The sequence below is a fragment of the Globicephala melas genome, chromosome 19, assembly GCF_963455315.2.
Source record: "Globicephala melas chromosome 19, mGloMel1.2, whole genome shotgun sequence".
Taxonomy (NCBI): Eukaryota; Metazoa; Chordata; class Mammalia; order Artiodactyla; family Delphinidae; genus Globicephala; species Globicephala melas.
In genome coordinates this window covers 52,918,840-52,940,267 of record NC_083332.1, presented here as the reverse complement: position 1 = coordinate 52,940,267, position 21,428 = coordinate 52,918,840, and the positions used below count along the sequence as shown (strand labels likewise).

At 42.0% G+C, this 21,428-nt stretch overlaps 1 protein-coding gene across 1 annotated transcript; it reads right to left on the bottom strand.

The window, feature by feature from the left end:
• Positions 1–8,030: 8,030 nt before the first annotated feature.
• CLEC3A (C-type lectin domain family 3 member A) lies at positions 8,031–16,308 on the bottom strand. Its single transcript, XM_030863791.3, has 3 exons — positions 16,186–16,308; positions 11,048–11,131; positions 8,031–9,286 (listed from the first exon to the last, which is right to left on the bottom strand). The coding sequence occupies exons 1-3, from the start codon at positions 16,298–16,300 to the stop codon at positions 8,895–8,897; spliced, it is 591 nt and encodes a 196-aa protein (XP_030719651.1). The 5' UTR covers positions 16,301–16,308; the 3' UTR covers positions 8,031–8,894.
• Between the last annotated feature and the right edge of the window lie 5,120 nt (positions 16,309–21,428).

Here is a 21,428-nt window from a genome sequence, read left to right as displayed (position 1 = left end):
CCTCCTTTTCCCTTTGGTAACCATAAGTTTGTTTTGTATGGCTGTGGGTCTATTAATAGATGCTGATTTTAGAAAGCATGCAAAATAACTAAAACAAAGAAGAAAGTAAAATTCACACATAAAATCCTGTCACCCAGCGGTAACAGCTATTAGCAGTTTAATGTATTCCGTTTCAATCATGTGTTTTTGGTAATGGCTGCATGTCTAAAAATCTAGACCAGGGCCTGATCTGTTGTAAATTTAATAAATATTTGTGTTATGTGGACAAAATGATTTGTGCATTTCAGGTGACCAGGGTCTGTTGTGTTTTTGATTTCTGTGAAAGTTCTGTCAGTTACAGCTATAAACAACATTAATCTGTTGTAAGTTACTCCTGCTTGATCTCCTTGTGTGTTTGACCTTGAAAGCCTGCTCTCTGGACTTATCTACATAAATCTGAGAGTACATGTTAATAGTACTAATAGATTAATTAGATAATATAGCCACATGTTAATATTAATTTTAATCTGTGGCATGCCACCAGAGGGGAGTGGCAGCATGCATTGTTAGGAAGAGCACTGGCCCTGGAGTCATCCAGATAAGGACTTTAATTCTGGCTCTGCAACTTCCAACCTTTGTAGCCTTAACAAATTACTTCATCTCTTGAGCCTTAATTTCCTCATTGCTAAAATGACATAGTGGGAAATTCCCTAGCAGTCCAGTGGTTAGGACTCAGTGCTTTCACTGACATTGGCCCTGGGTTCAGTCCCTGGTCAGAGAATTAAGATCCTGCAAGCTGCTCGGTGCAGCCAAAAAATGAAATGAAATAAAATAAAACAAAATAAAATATTTGAGTTATCACACAGTGGGATGCAAAGAATTTAAAACAAAAATCATGGCTTGTCATGCCATATAAGTTTTTAAAAAATATTTATCTTTTATTATTTATTTGGCTGCCTCAGGTCTTAGTTGCGGGCACGGGCTCAGTAGTTCCTGCATGCAGGCTTAGTTGCCCGGTGGCATGTCGGATCTTAGTTCCCAGACCAGGGATGGAACCTGCGTCCCCTGCATTAGAAGGTGGATTTTTAACCACTGGACCACCAGGGAAGTCCCTGCCATATAAGGTTTTATTAGTGAAAAAGCCATACTGTTATAAGGTTAAATAGTACCCTGGCATTTTTCCCCCAAATGATATCATGCTAAAAGACAACAAATATTAAAATTGAGTGTTCACTCTTCAAAGGGGAACCCTAGGGCTGATTTGGTTGCTTATTCTGGCTAAATCTACACCTTGGAAAAAACTTCTGTCATTTTAATCTTCATCTCATTGTTCTCTGAATACTCAGGAAATTTCTTGTCTCAGAGCCACCTGATATTTGATTTTTGAGCACTTGCTTCTAAAAAGGTGAGGGCCCTTCTCTCCCTAGTTCTTGGAACTCGGTTTGCAGCTGATGATAATTTTCATTTTCTAAGCATCTCCTATGAGCAACAGACTGTGCAATGCCTTTCTGCCTGCAGTGTCTCATGAAATGATCACAAGAACTTTAATTAAGTGGAAATATTATTCCATTTTCTACATGTTATGAAATATTATCTGCATTTTACAGATGAGGAAACTGAGTCAGTTTGTGGGTTGCTTGCTCCCTGATGTAAACCTGGTTTGATAATTAGCTTTGCCATTACAAGGCAAGGAGAGACGGCAGTCTTGTCCATCAGTTGTCAGTAGATCCCTGTGGTCAGTTGGTGTTGGGGGTCTGGTGTTGGGGGTCGAGAGGCTAAGGCAGGGAGCAGTCAGTTTTCCCAGACCCTTCCTCAGCTTGGTGCCCAGAGAAGGCGGAAGCCAGACCGCTGCCCCTTTCTCTCCAGGAAGCTGAGCAGGTGCTCCTGGAAGACGCCAAGCCGGATGAAAAAGTGGCCTGGCGGTTGCGCCAGCAGCCCTCCCTGTTATCGAAGCCCACTCCCAGTGGCGGGAGGAAGCGGACCCTTCGGAAGTCTAGAGCAATCTGCTGCGGGTGCGCGTGCGTCCTGCCTGGTCAGCTTCAGCACCCGGCCCGAGTGGACAGCGACGAGCGCTGCAGCCAGTCCCATCCTCCCGGCGCCCCGACTGGGTACCGGGTACTGCAGGTGGGCGCTTCGCCGCAGCCTGTACACGGCCACCTTGACCACCACCTGAAGCAGCACGGCTAGTAGCGTGCCCAGGCGCCCAGCACCTTCTTCCCCAGGACTTTCCCGGTCTGTCTCCGCGTATCCTCAGCTGCAGCCACTCCCCAGCGCAGGGCCCCATCCCTCCCTCAGTCCTCCACATGCACCTCTCTCAAGGCTCCTAGGGATGTCAGCGGGGAGGCAACCCAAACATATAAAAAGTTCCAGAAGAGGGTGCTGATAAGTATACCCCTTCATCAGGCTAAGGGCTCTAGTCACCCTCGGAGTTTGTCCTTCTGTTGTCACTTCTTGAAACTTTCTAAAACTCCTTTGTTGTAACACCTACTTTATTTTGTTTATTTTTATTTTTATTTTTTTTTGGCTGCATGGGGTCTTCATACCTGCGCCTGGGCTTTCTCTAGTTGTGGCAAGCGGGGGCTACTCTTTGTCGCGGTGCGTGGGCTTCTCATTGCGGTGGCTTCTCTTGTTGAGGAGCACTGGCTCTAGGCACGCGGGCTTCAGTAGTTGTGGCATGCAGGCTCAGTAGCTGTGGTGCGCGGGCTCTAGAGCGCAGGCTCAGTAGTTGTGGCGCACGAGCTTAGTTGCTCCGCGGCATGTGGGATCTTCCCGGACCGCGGCTCGAACCTGTGTCCCCTGCATCAGCAGGCGGACTCTCAACCACTGCGCCACCTGGGAAGCCCCATCCTGGTTTTTTAAGGTAACTTTTAATTTAATGCTGATCTCTATTCGCAATTCTTAGCGCAGCTTGAATTTGTGTAACCCAAATGCATATACCAAATGTCATAATAGCATTACCTGCTACCTGTGAGGCTTCTTCCAGGCACCTCTCTTACCCCCACAGTCCCATTCTTTGTCTTAGCTTAATTGAATAATTAATATTTCTGAAATCAACTATTACCAAAAAAGAAAAATTAACTCTGTTTATTTTTTTAATTAATTAATTAATTTTTATTTATTTGTTTATTTTGGCTGTATCAGGGTCTTAGTTGCGGGCTCCAGAGCGCATGGGCTCTGTAGTTTGGGCACGCAGTCTCTCTAGTTGAGATGCGCGGGGCTGAGTTGCCCCGCGGCAGGTGGCATCCTAGTTCTCCAACCAGGGATCGAACCCGCATCCCCTGCATTGGAAGGCAGACTCTTAACCCCTGGACTACCAGGGAAGTCCCCTAACTCTATTTTTAATCCTAACAATTTTCTAAGGTAAATACGATGAATCCCTTCACATTATTGTTTTACTTTTATTGTGTATTTACATATTGGGAAGGTATTCAGCAAGGTAAAATGACTTCTTCCAGGTCACAGAGCATGGATGCTGGTATACAAATGCAGGACCAACTGACTCCAAAGTTAGTGGCATTACAGGGCATGCTGCCTCTTCAGTTTGCGCGATCTATTTGGAAAGTAATTTCACACCATGATGCAAAGTGGCTAAAGTTATTCCTACCCTTTTATTTAATAATTCCACTTCTGGAATTTTTTTTTCTTCTTTTTGCCACTCATGTGGTATGCGGAGATCTTAGCTCCCCGACCAGGGATCCAACCTGAGTCCTCTGCAGTAGAAGCATGGAGTCTTAAACACTGGACTGCCAGGGAATTCCCTGGAACTCAATAGGGGAGAAAAACCTACAGTCAAAAAGAAAGAAAATTGCCACAAAATGTTCATTACAGCATTATTTACAGGAGAAAAATGAAAAGCAAAATTTCCATTTATTTATATAAAGACTAAATATTTATATTTAGATGTTTAAGTAAAATTCCATTTTTAAATGTATTAAAAATTGCAGTCATATATGTGCTCAATTAATAACACATTGGAATATCATGGAACCATAGAAAGTACATTATGGAAAAGCTAGAAAAATGGTTAAGTAAAATAAAGCAGGATATAACATTGCCTAATGATGTAACCTCTACAGCTTTGCGTGGATGGTGGTAAAATTAGACGCTGCTGGATACATGTGCTTAATAAATATTAACTGGATAAATGAGTGAAAAAGACCAAGATGCAGGATAATTTCTAAATGTTTTTACTTACTCTGCAGATTTTTCTATCGTGAGATGTTTTGGTTATTTTACGGAACAAAACTCTTCTTTTTTAAAGATGTCATATCCAGAGTGTTTGCTTGCTCAGAAATTGTATTTTCAAATTTCAACTCACAGTTCTGTGGATGATCTGTCATTTCTACTGATAGATGAGGAAGTGGGGGCCCAAAAATTTATTCTTGCCTAAAATCACACATGTAGCATGTGTGGAGTCTAGGTCTTCTGACTCCAAGTCCCTTGACCTTAAATGACCTTGAACTGGGCTGGCAAGATACAGCCTCTGCATTGGGAGACAGGAAATTGAATTCCAGTCCCTGCCCTGTCCCCAGCTTGCTGGTAGATTTGGGGTAAGTCATTTCTCTCAGGGTCTCTCTTGGACTTTTGCGCTGATGATTCCTAGGTCACTTTCTTTTGCATTCTCTCTTTCACTGTATTAAAAGAGTTGTTCACTCTGTCTGGCATCACTGTCTCTAGTCACTCCATCTTTCATCTCCTTTTTTAATTTTATTCTTTTGTCATTTTAATTGTGTCATTTGTTATGCCATTTTGTCATGTCAGTCTTTTGACATTTTGTCATATTTTCTGAAATGATTTTGTTTTTTCTTTGTTTATTGTATGTTTCCCTATCTAGATGTAAGCTCGGTGAGGTCATAACCTAGGCTATCCTGGCTGATACACAAACTCCAACTAGCTCAAATTCTCATAGAATTTACAGAAATAAAAACCAGGGCCTTAAGAATGATAAACTCAGCATTATGTGAAAACACACACACACACATTTCCTCCCTTTCTCTCTCTTTTTCTCTCTCTCCCTCTCCCCCTTTTCCCTTCCTGCCCTATCATTGCTCATCACTGCTTATATTTGTTATAATTATTCTGCACGTTGCATCCAACTGGAAGGGAAGTATTCTATCAGAGCCCTAAATTCACTTTGTCCCAATTTAGTGTCTCCAGCAAAAAAAAAAAAAGTTTCATTACTCCCAGTGTCCATTGGCAACCACTGGAAAAAATTCTGATTGGGTTTGCCTGGGCTCTGTATGTCTCCCTGAACCAGTAGAAGTGTCAGCTATGCTTGTTTGAGTGTGTGCACAATTTTTTTTTATTAGTGTATATTTAATTTGGTGTTTATTTCCAGGAATTTATTTAAATCTGTGCCCATTTTGTGGGTTTCAGTTTAGGTTAAACTAGATAGTAATAATCTGTAAATTCACAACTTTCATATGTAATTAGAGCTACTAGTATTTTCTTCTCAGACTCCAGTGGAGAGTCTTGCTCTCCTCCTGTGGACTAGGTTGTAATATCCTGGAGTGCAGATACCATAACTTACTTCCTTTCTGTCCTTCCATATTACCTAGCATGATGCTTTATAGTTAGTAGGCGTCCTTTGAATCTCTTACTACAGCTTAGTTACTTAAGTAGCTAAAATTGGTGGGCTTCTTCATTCGTTAGATGTGCTTTATTTGGTGACGATTATGGAAGTTCTCACTAATGTAAGAACAGGAAAAAGTTTCTATCTTAATTTTAATTTCAGAAATGTTATTCAGCATTGTTAGAGAAGAGAAAGGACCCATTGAACCTTGAGATATGTTCTCCTTTGAATCCCTAATTTGAATCTCAACTATTATTTCCTTTAACTAATTGATTTTTACTTTGTACCTCATTTAACAATATGGATGGAAGCATCTGTGATGGGTAGAGAAATTGCTCTTAGTATTGTTCTTCACACAGATGAATTGTAGATCCTACCCTTGACTTGAGTTAAAGGGAAACAAAACTGCTGGAATCGGCAGAGACTGTCTCTGGGCAAGTAGCTACAGCTTTAGATACTTGCTCTCAGACGGTGGCGTGTGGTCCAGCCCTGTTGGCTTGCACTAGATGCTTTTAGAAATGAAGAATCTGGGGGGCTTCCCTGGTGACGAGCCACAGCTACTGAAACCTGTGCGCCATATCTACTGAAGCCCGCACACCGCAACAAAGAGTAGCCCCGCTCGCTGCAACTAGAGAAAGCCCGCGCACAGCAACGAAGACCCAACGCAGCCATAAATAAATAAATAATATATATTAAAACAAACAAAAAAAAGGAAATGAAGAATCTGGGGCCTCAGTCCCGATCTATCGGGTCTGCAAGTTGATAAGGTTCCCATGTGATTTTTAAGCACAAGAATGCTTGAGAAACACTTCTTTAGAGATTAGAATCAGCTTTCTGGTAAATCTTGTAGGGACTTGACTACTTTAAATATAACTGCAGGAAGCCAAGGGTTTATACTAGGGATGACAATTATGTAGTATAAATGTTGGTGTCCTCCTATCATGAACTTGTGAGACATTGCTAATTGCACATGGCACTCTTTCTACCAAGTTTCAGAATTCGTTATGTTATAGTCCAGGCAGCTTCCAAGGAGTGGGTGTGACTTCTGGTCGATATGTTGGCTGAGTAATAAAGTCAAGGTCATGAGTCTGACCCTGGGCAAACCAGATAATCTCTTAATCTACTCCTTCCAATCTTGCTCTGTCTCCCATCCATCTGCCCCTTGTCTTGGTAACTCATCTTGATTTGCCCTCACTAACTAACCTTCCTCTGTTCCTTTGAATTAAGCTTCTCTTGAGCTTTCTGGTTGGGGCATTTGGGGGAACATGACCTTATCTATCACCATCTCCTAGGTACCCAAACTCTGACACTGACTTGTGTGAACCGGAGTTGTCTTTATTTAACCCTTTTGAAGCAGATTCAGACTGAATGCCCCATCAAGGTCAGGTGTTGGCCCAAACTGTTACCCCACATGAGGGAACAGGGAGATGGATTAGAGTCCACTTCCATTGCCTGTTTGAACAGCTCCTTCTGAGTTGCTAAGGATGTAGAATCTGAGTCGACTTGTTGGCTTCTGGTCACAACTTTACTAATCCTGGGGCTGATTTAGGGCAAATTACCACACCTCTCTTCTTCAGTTTGTTCTTTTGTGAAGTGAAATAATTCTAGAGCCTAAATCCCTAGATTGTTCCAAAGATAAATGAGAATTATGTAAAATTGAGCACAGTGTCTAGAATATGCTACTCATACTATCTATGAATCTCATTATTGTCATTATCTTTAAGGAGACTGTGGTTCTGTTGGCGTAGGAAGTTGGCCAGCGTCAATCAAAACTAATTGCAGATACAAATTTTGTTTTTAGGTCTCCTCCTCTCCCTGGACTTTTTTTTTTGACTGCGCTGTGCCGCTTCTGGGGTCTTAGTTCCCTGACCAGGGATGGAACCCAGGCTCCAGCAGTGAAGGTGCTGAATCCTAACCACTGGACCACCAGGGAATTTCATGGACTTTACTTCTTTATTGTCAAGTAAAACTATCCTTGTAGTACATCTAAATCACCGGTTTGATTAAATCCAGAGTATTTCCCCCTGACTTTTGCCAAGTCTGATATAAACCAACATAGTTTAAATAACTGTAATCAATACCCACGTACATCCACATTGATCAGAATTCAGGCTTTATTATTGTGCAATGTAAAGAACTAAAACTTAATTCCAAGCATACATAATTAAAGTTTGTAGAGAAGGACTTTGCTCCCAAAACACAATCAGCATTTAAAGAAAAAAAAAAGACATTTATTTGAAAAACAGAATATACTTAGGATTGTTTGCTCCTAAGAAGCCCATTTCCCCCAAGTCTTAACTTCGTAATTTCATATCAAGCAATGACGTTACTTTACACAATCTAGTGAAACAATTTAGTGGGAATAGCAGAATAATAAAAAATAACATAGACATGTGACTCCAAAATAATATTATTTAAATCCAGCTTTCAACCTCCAAATATAGATTGCTCATAATAGACTTAAATATATGATTGTTAAATATATATAAGTATGTAAAATATGTTAAAATATGTTAAAAAATATGTTAATATATATAAGTATGTAAATATGTTAGGAAACTAACATGTCATATCCACCCTTGATTTCATAAAGTCAGGTAAACATGTTAATGCAGGGAAAAAGTAGACTTTTTAAAATTTTCTTTTTCTATACAATCTGCTACTCTGTTCTGTCTTAGGGTTACCAATACTGCCTTAATATTTCCTTCCAGATCTTTACTTGGAACTTCCAAAAAAAAAAAAAAAGATGTGTATATGGCTGGAGGGCTGGGGGGGAGTAGGATGGGTTTGAAGAAAATGGAATTAAATCAGAACCTCTCTGAGACATTCATGTTTTGATGTGACAGAGAAGATACTAGTCCCACCAGGGGATGCTGCAACTCAAAGAAAGGGTGATGGACTAATAAGATACTATCATTAGGATGGAATAGATTGAACATCAGACTGAAAAGTTTTTGGATTATGTAGCACCTCATCAATCAAATATATCCTAAACTTTTAAGAGAAAATCTTCCAGGTCGTCTAAGCTTGCTTTTCTGGCTGTTGTATTTTTAACACTAACCTGGTCGATACAAGTAGGAGGGACCAGGAGTGAGAAAGGTCTGATAGCCCATTTTGCAGAAGCCCCTTTAACAGTGTGTACATGGCTAGATCATTATTTCTGCTCCCCCATACCCCAGGGAGGGCAAAACCACAATACAATGTGGTAGCCAAACTGGCTGACTCTTGTATTCCTGTGAACACAGAGTCCCGTGAGGGAGGACAATTTTGACTTATTCCTGGGATCCATCAGCCTATAAATCATGACCGATCTTGCTTGGAAGACACATTCAAGAAGGGTCTATTAGGGGATGGTGAACTCACATATGTACCTCTTGCTGCTACGACAGACCTCGTCACTCCATTTGCCCTGAGCTGACTGTGAGAAGAGGACGCAGTTTTCCCGCTTGCCACCGTTAGGCTGTGCATGGTCCCAGTTGAGGAAGGAGATGGCGACTCCATTGATATCGACAAACTTGCCTTCTGTGACCATGTCGTTGATGCCCAGCCAAAACTCATTGACCCCTGGCAGGCTCCTTTTACCATAGTCTCGGACGGCATTGATTTCGTCGGAGCTTCTGGGGACAACCAGCGTCCCTCCCCTGGAAATGCAGTCTTCGTTGGCTTCGTGGAAGTGCTTCAAGCCTTCCAAAGCAAGGTAGCACTTCTTGTGAAATTTTGTGCCTCGGAGACAGACTGTAAAGATGTGAAATTTGACATATTAAGATGCTTTTGTAGTATAATAATCCAGGACTGGATCTGGCCAATAGCAGTAAATAGTTGTGGAATGAATGATGTGCAGTGACAATGGTGAGTTAGCATGTACTGAAGACTTTGTATGAGTCAGACACTGTGCCAAGTACTTTACATAAATGAACTCATGTCATAATCACAACCATCCCATGAAGTGAGTTTTTATTATGCGCATCTTTACATATCAGGATAGTGAAGCTTAAAGAAGTTGTTACTTGTTAACAACTTAGCCTATACAAAGGTGACTTACCCGTCACATAAGATCACAACTACGGAAACCCAGGTCTGGCTCACCCTTAAACCCTGGCCTTTAGCCTCCTGCTGCTTGGATATATATACATGTTCGCTAGTCTGTGTAGCTCCATTATGTGCTGAATTTCCTTGGAACTTTTGGAACTGGTTGGTGTGCCACAATTATTAAAAAACAAACAAAAACAGAAGTCTGAGTTTGCGTGTGGAGCGATAGGGCTTTTCTTATGCAGATAACTGAGCCCTGGTAATATTGTTTGTCTTACCCAGGATAAAACAAATAGAAAGATAGTTTCAAGGCATAACGTTGGAGACTCAGGCTCCAGGGCTGTAGTGCCTGGACTTAGGTGTCAGTTCTGACATTTACTAGCTGTGTAAGCTTTGGAAAAATTATTTAATTTCTCTGTGCCTCAGTTTCCTCATCTGTAAAATGAGGATAATCATAGCAGCATCATCTCATAAATTGTTGGAGGATTAATGTGTTAATGTTTATGAAGTATTATTATAGTCCCCAGCTGTGGTTAGAGGGTTAACAAAGCTCTCCCCTTCTGCAGACGCATTTGGCCGTCCTTTAACTTTCTAATTCTGTTCCCCTGGGAACCTGATAAAGGGCCCTGTCACCAGTGTTACTAGGCAACGTTGCTTATGGTAAAAATGACTCAGGATCAGTAACATACAGCTGGCCTGGGAGTTATAAATACTTGATGGAAAAGCTGTAACTTCAGTCCTCCTTGAAGGTAGTAAGTCTTATAATTGGGCAGTTCTCTTGTGAGACCCTCAAAGCTCTGCTTTTGGAGTTGCTGTGAGAGTATTCATTCCTGAGGATGTGAACCTTACAAGCCAGGGATGTTCCTGAACTTACCTAGTGTGGCTCTCATTTCCTTGCCCTGGGAGCCAGCAGAGTAGCTCCTGGACAGCAGTGGGTCCAGCTGCATAGGCTGCCAGGAGCGCTACTCCATGAAAAAGGAACACCGGATGCTGCCCTCTGCTGGCAAGCTGTGGCTCTAACCACTGGTCTTCTCTGCACGTGTTGCCCTACTTGTCGGGAGTGAGTCCTCTGATCCTGTGTTTAGTTCAACCTCGGCGATCTCCCAATGGACACTTAGTAAACATCTAAATAATGCTGATTATTTTAGCTAGTTAATACTTCTTCAGTTTTCTTTCATTGCCCATTAAAGAAGAAGTATGGACGGACTTTTAAACTGTATTATTGAAATGCCTGGTTTTATTTCTGTACCACCCATCTACAGGGGTAGGGAGTGGAAAATCAAGCTGATTTCCCCAAACAGTCATCTCCCCAGCTTTTAGATCCTTTCTCCTGGACACGTCTCTGGCTTGTCAATGTCTCTTTTAAAAAAATGTCGCTTACAACTCAGCACGTACTCTCTATATGGTTTGAATTGCTGACAAATCAGGTTCTTTTCCCATCTCGTTTGAGATGAGATGGGATCTCACCTGTCTGCAGGGCTTGCATTTCCTTCAGGGCATTGACTTCTCTCCAGAGCTTTTCCACTTGAGTCTTCAGGTCTCCATCCTTTTCTGAGGATATTTTAGGGTAGGGCGGGATAGGAGGAATGAAAAGCATATGATTAAAATAAGATACAAATAAAACAAAATAAAATAAAGCTTTGGAATCCCGAATTTAAGGCGAGGGTGATTTTGATGAAACTGAGCCCAGTGTACGTGGAAAATAATGCATGAAAATAAGTTATCCAGGAAGATGTATAAGGGCTTGGTGGGAGTAATAATATTAGAAGGTCCTTCTGGGGGATGGGGCTCCTGTCTGTTGCTCCAGCCCCACCCTGTGGGACTCGCCCTCCATCACCAGACTTCAGACTTGTTGATTTCAGATGCATCCTAGAGCAATCTGTCTCATCTCAGGATGCTTCTTTCGTATTCCTTCTGCCTGGAACACTCTTGCCCAGCTCTTGTCCATCTCCTTATCAAGCTTAAAGTTCTCCTCTTCTTCTTCTTTTTTTTTTTTAACATGTTTTTTGGAGTGTAATTGCTTTACATTGTTGTGTTAGTTTCTGCTCTATAACGAAGTGAATCAGCTATACATATACATATATCCCCATATCCCCTCCCTCTTGAGCCTCCCTCCCACCCTCCCTATCCCACCCCTCTAGGTGGTCACAAAGCACTGAGCTGATCTCCCTGTGCTATGCGGCTGCTTCCCACTAGCTGTCTGTTTTACATTTGGTAGTGTATATATGTCCATGCCACTCTCTCACTTCGTCCCATCTCACCGTTCCCCCTCCCCTTGTCCTCAAGTCCATTCTCTACGTCTGCATCTTTATTCCTGTCCTGCCTCTTCCTCTTCTGAGAAGACTTTCTGATCATTCTCTTTACATTGGCATCCCTCTGGCTGATCTCTTTCCTTGAACCTTTATTTTTCTTCCGCACAATTTCTGCAATCTATAATCGTCTTCCTTTACTTACTTAATATCATCTCTCTGGTTGTCCATGGTATTCCCGATGTTTAACATGATGCTTGGCACATAATCAGTCTCATAATGTTTGCTGAGTGAACGGACACTTTATGGCATACAAAGTACTTCTGTGTTATTTTCATTTACTCTTCAAAAATAGTTATGAGTGGAGGAAGATGAGATTCTCATTGAAGGATGAGAATGAACTCAACGAGCTAAATTGGCAGATAAGTGGTAGAACTCACACTCAGACTTAATTGGGTCCCCAAGTCCCCTGTCCCCAGTATCCGTACTCAGCTGATGTTCCAGATATAGTGGCTCCTAGCAGGGTTCAGTGATTTTCACGGAGAAGCAGGGAAAGGCAGTGATAAAAAGCCCTCTAAAAATGTTTCTGCATTAGGGATTAGCAATTTACTTAGTCTTGAATGTCCCTGGATGAGGTTAGTCTTCGTGGCTGTCCTTTACCAACCTTGGGTATAAGTAAGTAGTAGAAAATGAGCAGCCTTAACTAAATAAAAAATCCAGACCTGATGGGGACTGTCTTAGAAACTGACAGCTTGTGAGCTCTTCAAAGGCAGGAATTATAATAAATCTTAATAAATATTAAAAGCCACCATATACTGTGCACCGGGAGGTTAATTCTTTCAGTATTACTATGAGACGGACGCTATCATTTCACAAAAGGAGAAAGAGAGGCACAGAAATCTGAATTAACCTGTCAAAGGTCACCCAGCTAGTAAGGTGCAGAGCTGGGATTTGAATCTCTCTGACTTCAAGTCTGTTCTCTTCCCACCCCTCCCGTCTGCTTCTGCACAGTGACCACCTTTACCTGGTTGGTCCCTAGTACATGGCCTCAAATAGCTAAGATGCTTGAAGCTTGGTATGGCTGTTCCTAGCTGCCTTTTCGTGGGGATACCACATAGGGAATTTCAGGACAGGACCAAATCCAAATGTGCTGATTCACTTTACCCTCCCACCCCTTTTCTTTTTTTGGCCACACCGCACCACAAGCAGGATCTTAGTTCCGTGACCAGGGATCGAACCTGTGCCCCCCGCAGTGGAAGTGGGGAGTCTTAACCACTAGACCGCCAGGAAAGTCCCTCATTTTCCCCTTAAACGTATGCTTTACAAGCCAGGTGTTTCCACATTTGGTTTAGGAAATGCCTCTGGGGTATCCAGGGATGGACATCAATTCTCAAAGTGTCCAGTAGCTCAGGGTTTCCTCAACGGGACCATAGAATCCAGCATAAATATAAGGGTACCTTCAGGATGCAAAGCCATCGCCTGTTGGAGGCCAGACTTGCAAAGACTGCTGAAGTTTCCTCCCAAGTTACAAGTTGTAAACCATACAAATGTCACCCCCAGTCCCTCTTGGCTTCCTGCTCCATGCTATTTAAATAAAGGGCCTCCATAGGGAAGCTGTAAACATTGTAATTAACACGAAGACACATGAATTATTATTAGGCTCTTGGGAGATCACTATGGAAGTCGTTATCCAGGTGGCTTGGCTTCTGCTTCTGTCCTTTGTGAGAAATGTGGATGTGTTTTGTTGACAATGAATACAGGGAACAACTATTTCACAATCAAAAAATTTATTTTTGATTCATGACTACAACATAATTTGCATTGCTCCACCTAATTTGTTGAGACCTATGAAGCAAATAGCAGGGAGAACTTGGTTTTGGAGCTAAATCACTCAACTGCCATTTCAAGTTTTTAAAAAAGGCTCCCTTTCATTTTATTATTGTTGTTCTCCAAAAGCAGACACAGGGTAGGAATGCAAAAATAATTCCTGGAATAAATGACCAGTAAACGTATGAAAAATACCTCAACTTTGTTAACCATCAAAGAGATGCAAATTAAAAGGTTTTTGGGTTTCGTTAGGCTGGCACAGCTTAACCTGATGATAGGATGTCAGGTTGTCAAGGTGTGAATGGGTGCTCCTGTACGCTGAAGATGAGAGCATGGGTTTATGCTACCATGTTGAGAGACAGTGTAATTAACCTACAATTTTACTTCTAGAAGTGTATCATCACAATATTCTAGCATGGGGATCAATATCTGTTTACAAAGTAGTTCACTGAGGCATTGGATCATAACGGGATGGATTTGATGAACACAAAAGTTCACCAAGAGGGAACAGATTAAATAAGTCATGACCCATCCATAAGGGAATATTATGCAGCTGTTAAAAGGGCTGAGGTATGCCTTATATTTAAGGTTATCCAAGATTTAATAGATAAAAACAATTAATTTGTCTGCCAAGTACTTTGGATAGCCAACTCTTATTTTGTTAAAAGTATCAATTTTTAATCGGACATTAAAGAAAACTCTGGGGATACTATCTCCTAACAGTTAATAGGGGGTAATTCTGTGGAAAGAATCGAGAGAGAAAAAATGGCTTTCGCTTTTGATTTCATAAACTTTGGTATTCTTTCCAGGTACTTAAAATATTTTAAAAATGTATGGGGGAAAGAAATGTTTAGCAAGTTTAGGCTAATGGTTTCACTTACTGTAGAATCTACTTTCTCGGATCTCAAGGCAAAAATGAGCAAAACTGCTTTGGGAGGATGATATTTAAAATGTGGACCCAGTCTGTTAAAAAACAAACAAAAGCATGCTTGTGTGTGTGTCTTGGAGGGTAGGGCATAATAACCTGAACTACAACTGAGAAACACCCACACAGCACACACACACACACTCACATATTCAAACACCTCCCTGCATCCTTACTGGGTGGTCACCACTTTGCTAAGTCCTTCTTTATGGTAAACAAATGCTGGCAACAAAAGTATTCCACATCTTCTCTCCCTCCTTTTCCTGTCTTTATCACTCATGAGAAATATTTTAATCTATCATTAAAAGGAATAACAGAGGAGTGTAATATTTTATAAGGAAAAAAGATTCCACTTAAGAAACTTTGCATCAGGGCTTCCCTGGTGAGAGTCCGCCTGCTGATGCAGGGGACGCGGGTTCGTGCCCCGGTCCTGGAGGATCCCACATGCCGCAGAGCGGCTGGGCCCGTGAGCCATGGCTGCTGAGCCTGAGCGTCCGGAGCCTGTGCCCCGCAACAGGAGAGGCCACAACAGTGAGAGCCCCGCGTACCGCAAAAAAAAAAAAAAAAAAAGAAACTTTGCATCAGACCTAAAGTGTATAAATAAATATTCCTGGAAAAGGGCACTGTGTAATCTTAAAAACACGGTGCAAGATAAGCTCCCTTTTACCCACCAGCCATTCGTGTTGTGTTAAATCAAGACTTTAATGTTATTTGTATCTTTGGTGTGTTTTGTTACTAGTGAAGTGAAATTGATAAGGAAATAGTGTCCTAATATTTACCTTGAAATATCCTGATATGAAAATGACTCAGGATGAGATAAAACATCACCCCACACTTTTCTTGATGCTTTTCCTTTTGATTTGGTTTTAGCATATTGCAAATACATTGCCATCATCATTGTTCCTTGCAGGATTTTTTTTTTTTTAATCTCTTAACCTAATTCAAGCCACCCCAAATTTGGGTTTGCTTGGAGATTGTTTTGCATTAAAATGTCTTCAAATGCTACATGACGTTGTTTGTTGAAATATTTTTAAGTGAAAGAGTTTCAACTTCTCTATGACATTAAAATCTTAAAAATATAGTGTAGACTGTCCTTATAGTGCCAGGGATACGAAAATATACCTACATGATAACTAATGATGAAACGGAAGTCACATTACCAATAGCTTTATCCTCTAGTGCACATTTAGTAAGATTATAGTTATCTTGCAGGTATATGTGAACATCATACAATATCTACGAGTGAAATGGTATACCCTGTTAATCAGTCTCTTCTACTTGATCCCTCATTCCAAATACCTGATGTTGTATCCAGGTTATCACCCTCCAAAGAACATTCTCATGCCTAAGCTCACCTGACAAAGGATATACAGTACAGAATACAATACAGATATACAATACAGCCTACCACTTGATTCCTTTAAATATCAAACTGTCCCAGAAAATTAAGAGGTCACTCAGTCCCCTGAAAACGCCATATGCACCTGAAGCCACGGTACGGTCACCAGAGCTGGTGTCTTTGAAGAATCTGGAAACGAGCATTGTCCAGCTCCTCCCCGCCCTGAGCTAGCCTAGAGTTTTGTGGGACGGAGAAACCCCGTTACCTTTCACTCGGCGTTTGCTGTGCTTCCTGGCTTTGAACTTGGACGTGTGGCTGGTGGTCTGGTCCAGGAGTAAGGTGATAAGCAGGATGTAAATTACAAGTCCATTCTTTGCCATGGCTCTCAGGCAAGTCTGACAGCCACTGTGCCAGCTCCTCTGAAGTACGAGGGGGCAGGTAGACTTCCCAGCCACATCTTGCCCTGAAGTGCCTGGGGCCACCTTTATAAAAGCACACTGTGCAGGTTGGCTGGAATCCTGCTGAGGGAATGTTGGAATGCCTCTGCTGGCTGCAGCATAAGGTGGCCCCTGTTCTCGTGTCTTCTTTAGGCTTTAAAAAAAATTTTCCTCCTAGGAAAATTTTTCCTACTTGACTTGCCTTTTCAGAGCATATCAGTTTATTAAGGGACTAAGGGTTTCGTTTTTGTCTTTTTTTCTTTTCTTTCTTTCTTTTTTTTAAATTTAAAGTCCAGGAAGCATGGGGTCTGTCTGTGAAGACCCCAATATTTAAGTCTTTGGTTTGGCAGTCTGAAGTTCACTTAATGTTCTGGGAAATGTATTCAATGACACACACACACAAATCTAGGAAGGTTATTGTGTGCGTGCGTGTGTGTGTGATGCCAGAGCACCACCTGCGTCTGTTCACACTCATGTGACTACACAGCTCATGCGGAACTTGGGAAGGGTTTGCTCGCAGGGAGTAATGAAGGCGGTCGAAGGGGACAGTCCACGATCAAGTATAAGGCCTTCTGTTAGGATTTTGTAGATTCACCAAGAACTAGATTCTTGGGAAAACACACCTTAGAAAGAAAAGAAAAGAAAGACGGTGAATTTTTTCCATAAGAATTAAAGTAACATGTAAACTGTTGTTATCTTGCATATCTCCACCAACCAACACTTTTTTCTTTGAAATTTTTCCAAACACCTAAAAAACACTTTCAAAGGAAGTACAGAAATAACGGAGAAATATAATGAAAGACTTGGTATAATTATTCTTACCCAAACAATGGGCTTTAAGGAAAAGTACTGAGAACCAGGCAGGCTTTTTGCGACACCAGCAAGGGACCTCCATGGGTGCGACCAAGATGGAGTGAGTTAGACCCTGGGAAAGGCCTCCACGCTAACTGACTCCGTTCGTATCACTGTTGGGTGACCAGGTGCAGATGGAGGCCAGGGTTTGCAGATTTTGGAAGGTCTGAAGGACCAAATCCATTTTACCTTTTTTTTTTTTTGAGACAATACAGGAAGAATCAAGGGGCGATTGACTCCTTCTGAACTTCAGTGAGGAAAATGAGTCTAATCCGTCTTCATTTCCTTCTTGCTAAGCCGCTTTGTAGACTACCTGTGTACTGACATCAAAGGAAGACCACTGATGTGGGAAAGTCTAACATAATGTAGAGGTGTGAGTGTGAGATAAAAAATGAAGATTTTACTTGTAATGTAAACTCCTTGTACCGATGTGGGCAATCTACGTGTAGGCGTTTGAGAGCGTTGTAGAAACAAGCTGAGCTAGGTTCACGTCCTTCTTTCATCTGTTTAGCAGCTGTGGGATCTTGGGCAAGTCACTGAACCTCTCTGAGTCTTTACTCATCTTAATAGTGGGACTAGGGCTACTAACTTTACAGGGCTGTTGGAAAGATTAAAGGAGACAGTGACTACAAGCACTTAGCATAACGTCCAGTGGTTAATAAGAATAGTGATGATGATAATAGCAATAATACCTGAATATCCTGACCATAAGTTATAGTAGTATGGTGATGGCAGATATTTCTGGTCTTTACAGCAAGCCCACGGGATACGCATTCTCTCTATTTTTTTTAAAAAAAATATTGGAGTATAGTTTTTTGCATTCTCTCCATTTTATAGATGATTGAAACTGAGCCTCAGAAAAATTAAGTGGATTGGTTTAGTGTCACTCAGGTCCCAAGGGTGGGAGTAGTTCTGATTGACTCTTTTGATCTGGGAAACATGTGCTTTGATTTGAAAAGGGAAAAGGATCAATGTTTTACAGTTATCTTGTGACTGATCCAAAAAGCTTTCTGCCAGCTTCTCAGGTCCTTTACTCTGAGATTGCAAGTTATAGAACAGTGGTGGAAAGCTAATGATTCCTCTTAGATCTTTGATCTGTGCTATGTTCAAACTAGGCTTATAAGAACATGGTCTTCTTTCTTCAGAATAGATCTATATTGTTTTAAGCTCTTTCCTCTTTCTGGGAAAGCCTCTGACACTTTTTGATTGTTTTCTGTTTGCCAGATCTGAAAGCCCATGCTGTCTTCTTTTTAATTAATAAACTATTTTTTAGAGCAGTTTTATTTTTTTCCATAAATAAATCCAGGTTTATTTTTTTATCAGCGACCTCTTCTCTTAATTGAAGTATAATTAATTTACAATGCTGAGTTAGTTTCAAGTGTACAGCAAAGTGTTTCAGTTATACATATGTATTTTTCTTCAGATTCTTTTCCATTATAGGTTATTACAAGTATTGCATATAGTTCCCTGTGCTATGCAGTGGTTCTTGTTGTTTACCTATTTTATAAATAGTAGTGTGTGTATGTTAACCCCAAACTCCTAATTTATCGCCCCCATCCCCCCTTTCCCCTTTGGTAACCGTAAGTTTGTTTTCTATGTTTGTGAGTCTATTTCTGTTTTGTAAATAAGTTCATTTGTATCTAGAGCAGTTTTAGATTTGTAGAAAAACTGAGCCGAGAGTACTGAGAGCTCCCAGAAACCTCCTCTTCACTCCCTGCCCCCCAGTTTCTCTTATCGTTACCATCTTGCATGTGTGTGGCATATTTGTTATAATTGATGAATGAATATTGATATATTATTATTAACTGAAGTCTATAGCTTATATTAGGGTTCACTTTTTGTGTTGGATAGCTCTGTGGATTTGGGCAAATAAATGTAATGTCATGTATCCACCATTACAGTGGCATATAGGACAATTTCACTAAAGCCCACGTTTTTTGTTTTAATTAAATAATTGAGTATTCACCTCTTTCTCACTGCCATTGCCTGGTCCTCCTTAGGACTCCCTCCCGAATGCTCCAATCTTCTACACGCTCTCCTTAGGTGGGCCTTATTCCGTCTCAAGGCTTCAAATTCTCTGTCTGGGACTCTGCCACACTTACCTCTTGACTTGGCGCTCCTCCTCCAGACTCACAGCTCCAGTTGCCCGTGTGATGCTTCCAATTGTATTTCAAAAGACATCTCAAACTCGCGATGCTTTAAATTCAGTTCTGGATTCTTCCCCTGTTAATGTCCCATGAATTTTTTTTTTTTTTTTTTTTTTGCCGCATGGCGCGGCTTATGGGATCTTAGTTCCCCTATCAGGGATTAAACCCAGGCCACTACAGTGAAAGCGCTGAGTCTTCTTAACACTGGACCGTCAGGGAATTCCCCAATGAATTTTAAAAAGCCCCATTCATCCTGAGTCTTCCCCATCATAGTCAGTGTTCCATCATCCACTCACTGGGCCAATTCTAAAACCTGGGGGCCATTTGGAGCCTTTGGCACCCACCTTTGCCCTCAACACCCCCCTCCACAACCTCGTCAGCAGCCAATGCTGCTGTGGATTCTACCTCAACATACATTTGACCTCTCTCCTGCCATCATCCCATGTGGTGTCACCAAGAGCTCTCATCCTAACTCATCTCATCCTTGAGATGGAGTTGGGCTCCCGCCCAACTCATGGGAAAGATACACATGTCACTGATGTGATTGTCCCTGTCCTATGTAAAACCCTCCAGATCTTTCCATTGTACTTAAAATGAAGCCCGGACTTCTTCTTCTTTTTTGTTTTTGGCTGGGCCACGCGGCTTGTGGGATCTTAGTTCCCCAACCAGGGATCGAGCCTGGGCCCTCGGCAGCGAAAGCACTGAGTCCTAACCACTGGACCGCCAGGGAACTCCCAGCCCAGACTTCTTCCCATGATGTCCAAGGCCCTCTTACCTGGTGAGACCTTACCTGCTTCTTCCTGGTGACTTTCTCCAATTGTGGAGAAGTTTTATCAGGTTTGACTCATCTTCACATTTCTCCATCCACCCCCACTGTGCTTTTCCACATGCTTTTTTTTCTGTCAGTATAGCCCACCCCTTCTTAAACTTGGTGTGTGCCCAAATTAGTGCCGTTTAGTGTAAGGCTTATCCTCCAGGTCTGAACTCAAAGATGGCCTTCTCAGACATACCTTCTCCAGCTGCATAATCTAGGAAGGTCCTGCTCTCTTTTCTCCATCAAAGTACTCTGCTTCCTTTATAGCCCTTATCACAGTTTGTTACTTATTTTTAAATGTTTTTATTTGATTTACTTGCCAGATATCGGTCCCTCCGGCTAGGCTATAAGCTCCCAGAGGGCAGGGGCTGTGTCAGATTAGCTCGACTTTGCATGTAGTATAGTACTTGGCACGTAGTATTTGCTCAGTAAAATATTTACTCGTGCAGGGCAGGGCAGTTTTGCTTTGCCTCCTTTCCTTCCCACCTCCCCTCTGAGGTCCTAGCAACAAGCACTTGACCCAGGAAACAGCATCTCAACTCACGGAAGAGTAAAGAGCCTGAGGCTCGTTTGGATGCATAGCACGGGGAGCCTCGCTGAGAAAGCATCCCTCTCAGAGCTGGGGAAGCTGTAGGCGCTTGGCCCTGAGGCCAGACAGGGACGGGAACTTTCCTCCTGGAGAGGTTCCCAGTCCAGGTCATTCTCCTTCAGGGGAAAACACTGGAAACTCAATGTCTGCATGATTGGCTAGAAGAAGAGGAGGGATGGGAGTCAGGGGGTAGAGTTGAATCTGAGAATATTCTCAAGATGAGGATTTTTGTCCCTGTCCCAAATGCTGATTGACGTCGGACATGACCTAACCCTTTTGGGTGGACCCCCACCCCCAAAATCTCAACAGGAAAAGCCCGAAGAGAAATGGCAGCGATCTGAAAAAAACACATCGTGAGCCACACACACATCAAGGATAACGAGGGCAGATGGCCCTTTCCCCACCTGGTCCTTGGGGAAGGCGGGCCGCACTCAGTTCTCTTGGAGGTGGAACAATTCCTCTTTTGTGGAGCCGTATGATGTCACCAGCTTGTCCCCTGGTCTGGACCTGGGCTTCTGAAAGGGCTATTTAAGAAGCCCACATTTATAGCCAGGGAATAGGAGCTATAAAAATATTGCCTTTAATCCAAAAGTGTTTGGTGAGGATTTTAAAACAGTCACCAGGGTTTTACTTTCTTTATTAAATTGCTGTTTACAACACATCCCCTGG

Coding starts and splice junctions, on each gene's coding strand:
- CLEC3A (XM_030863791.3), bottom strand. CDS start 16,300: ATGGCAAAGAATGGACTTGTAATTTACATCCTGCTTATCACCTTACTC. Junction 11,132..16,185: donor CAGCAAACGCCGAGTGAAAG/GTAACGGGGTTT, acceptor AAATATCCTCAG/AAAAGGATGGAGACCTGAAG. Junction 9,287..11,047: donor AATGCAAGCCCTGCAGACAG/GTGAGATCCCAT, acceptor ACATCTTTACAG/TCTGTCTCCGAGGCACAAAA.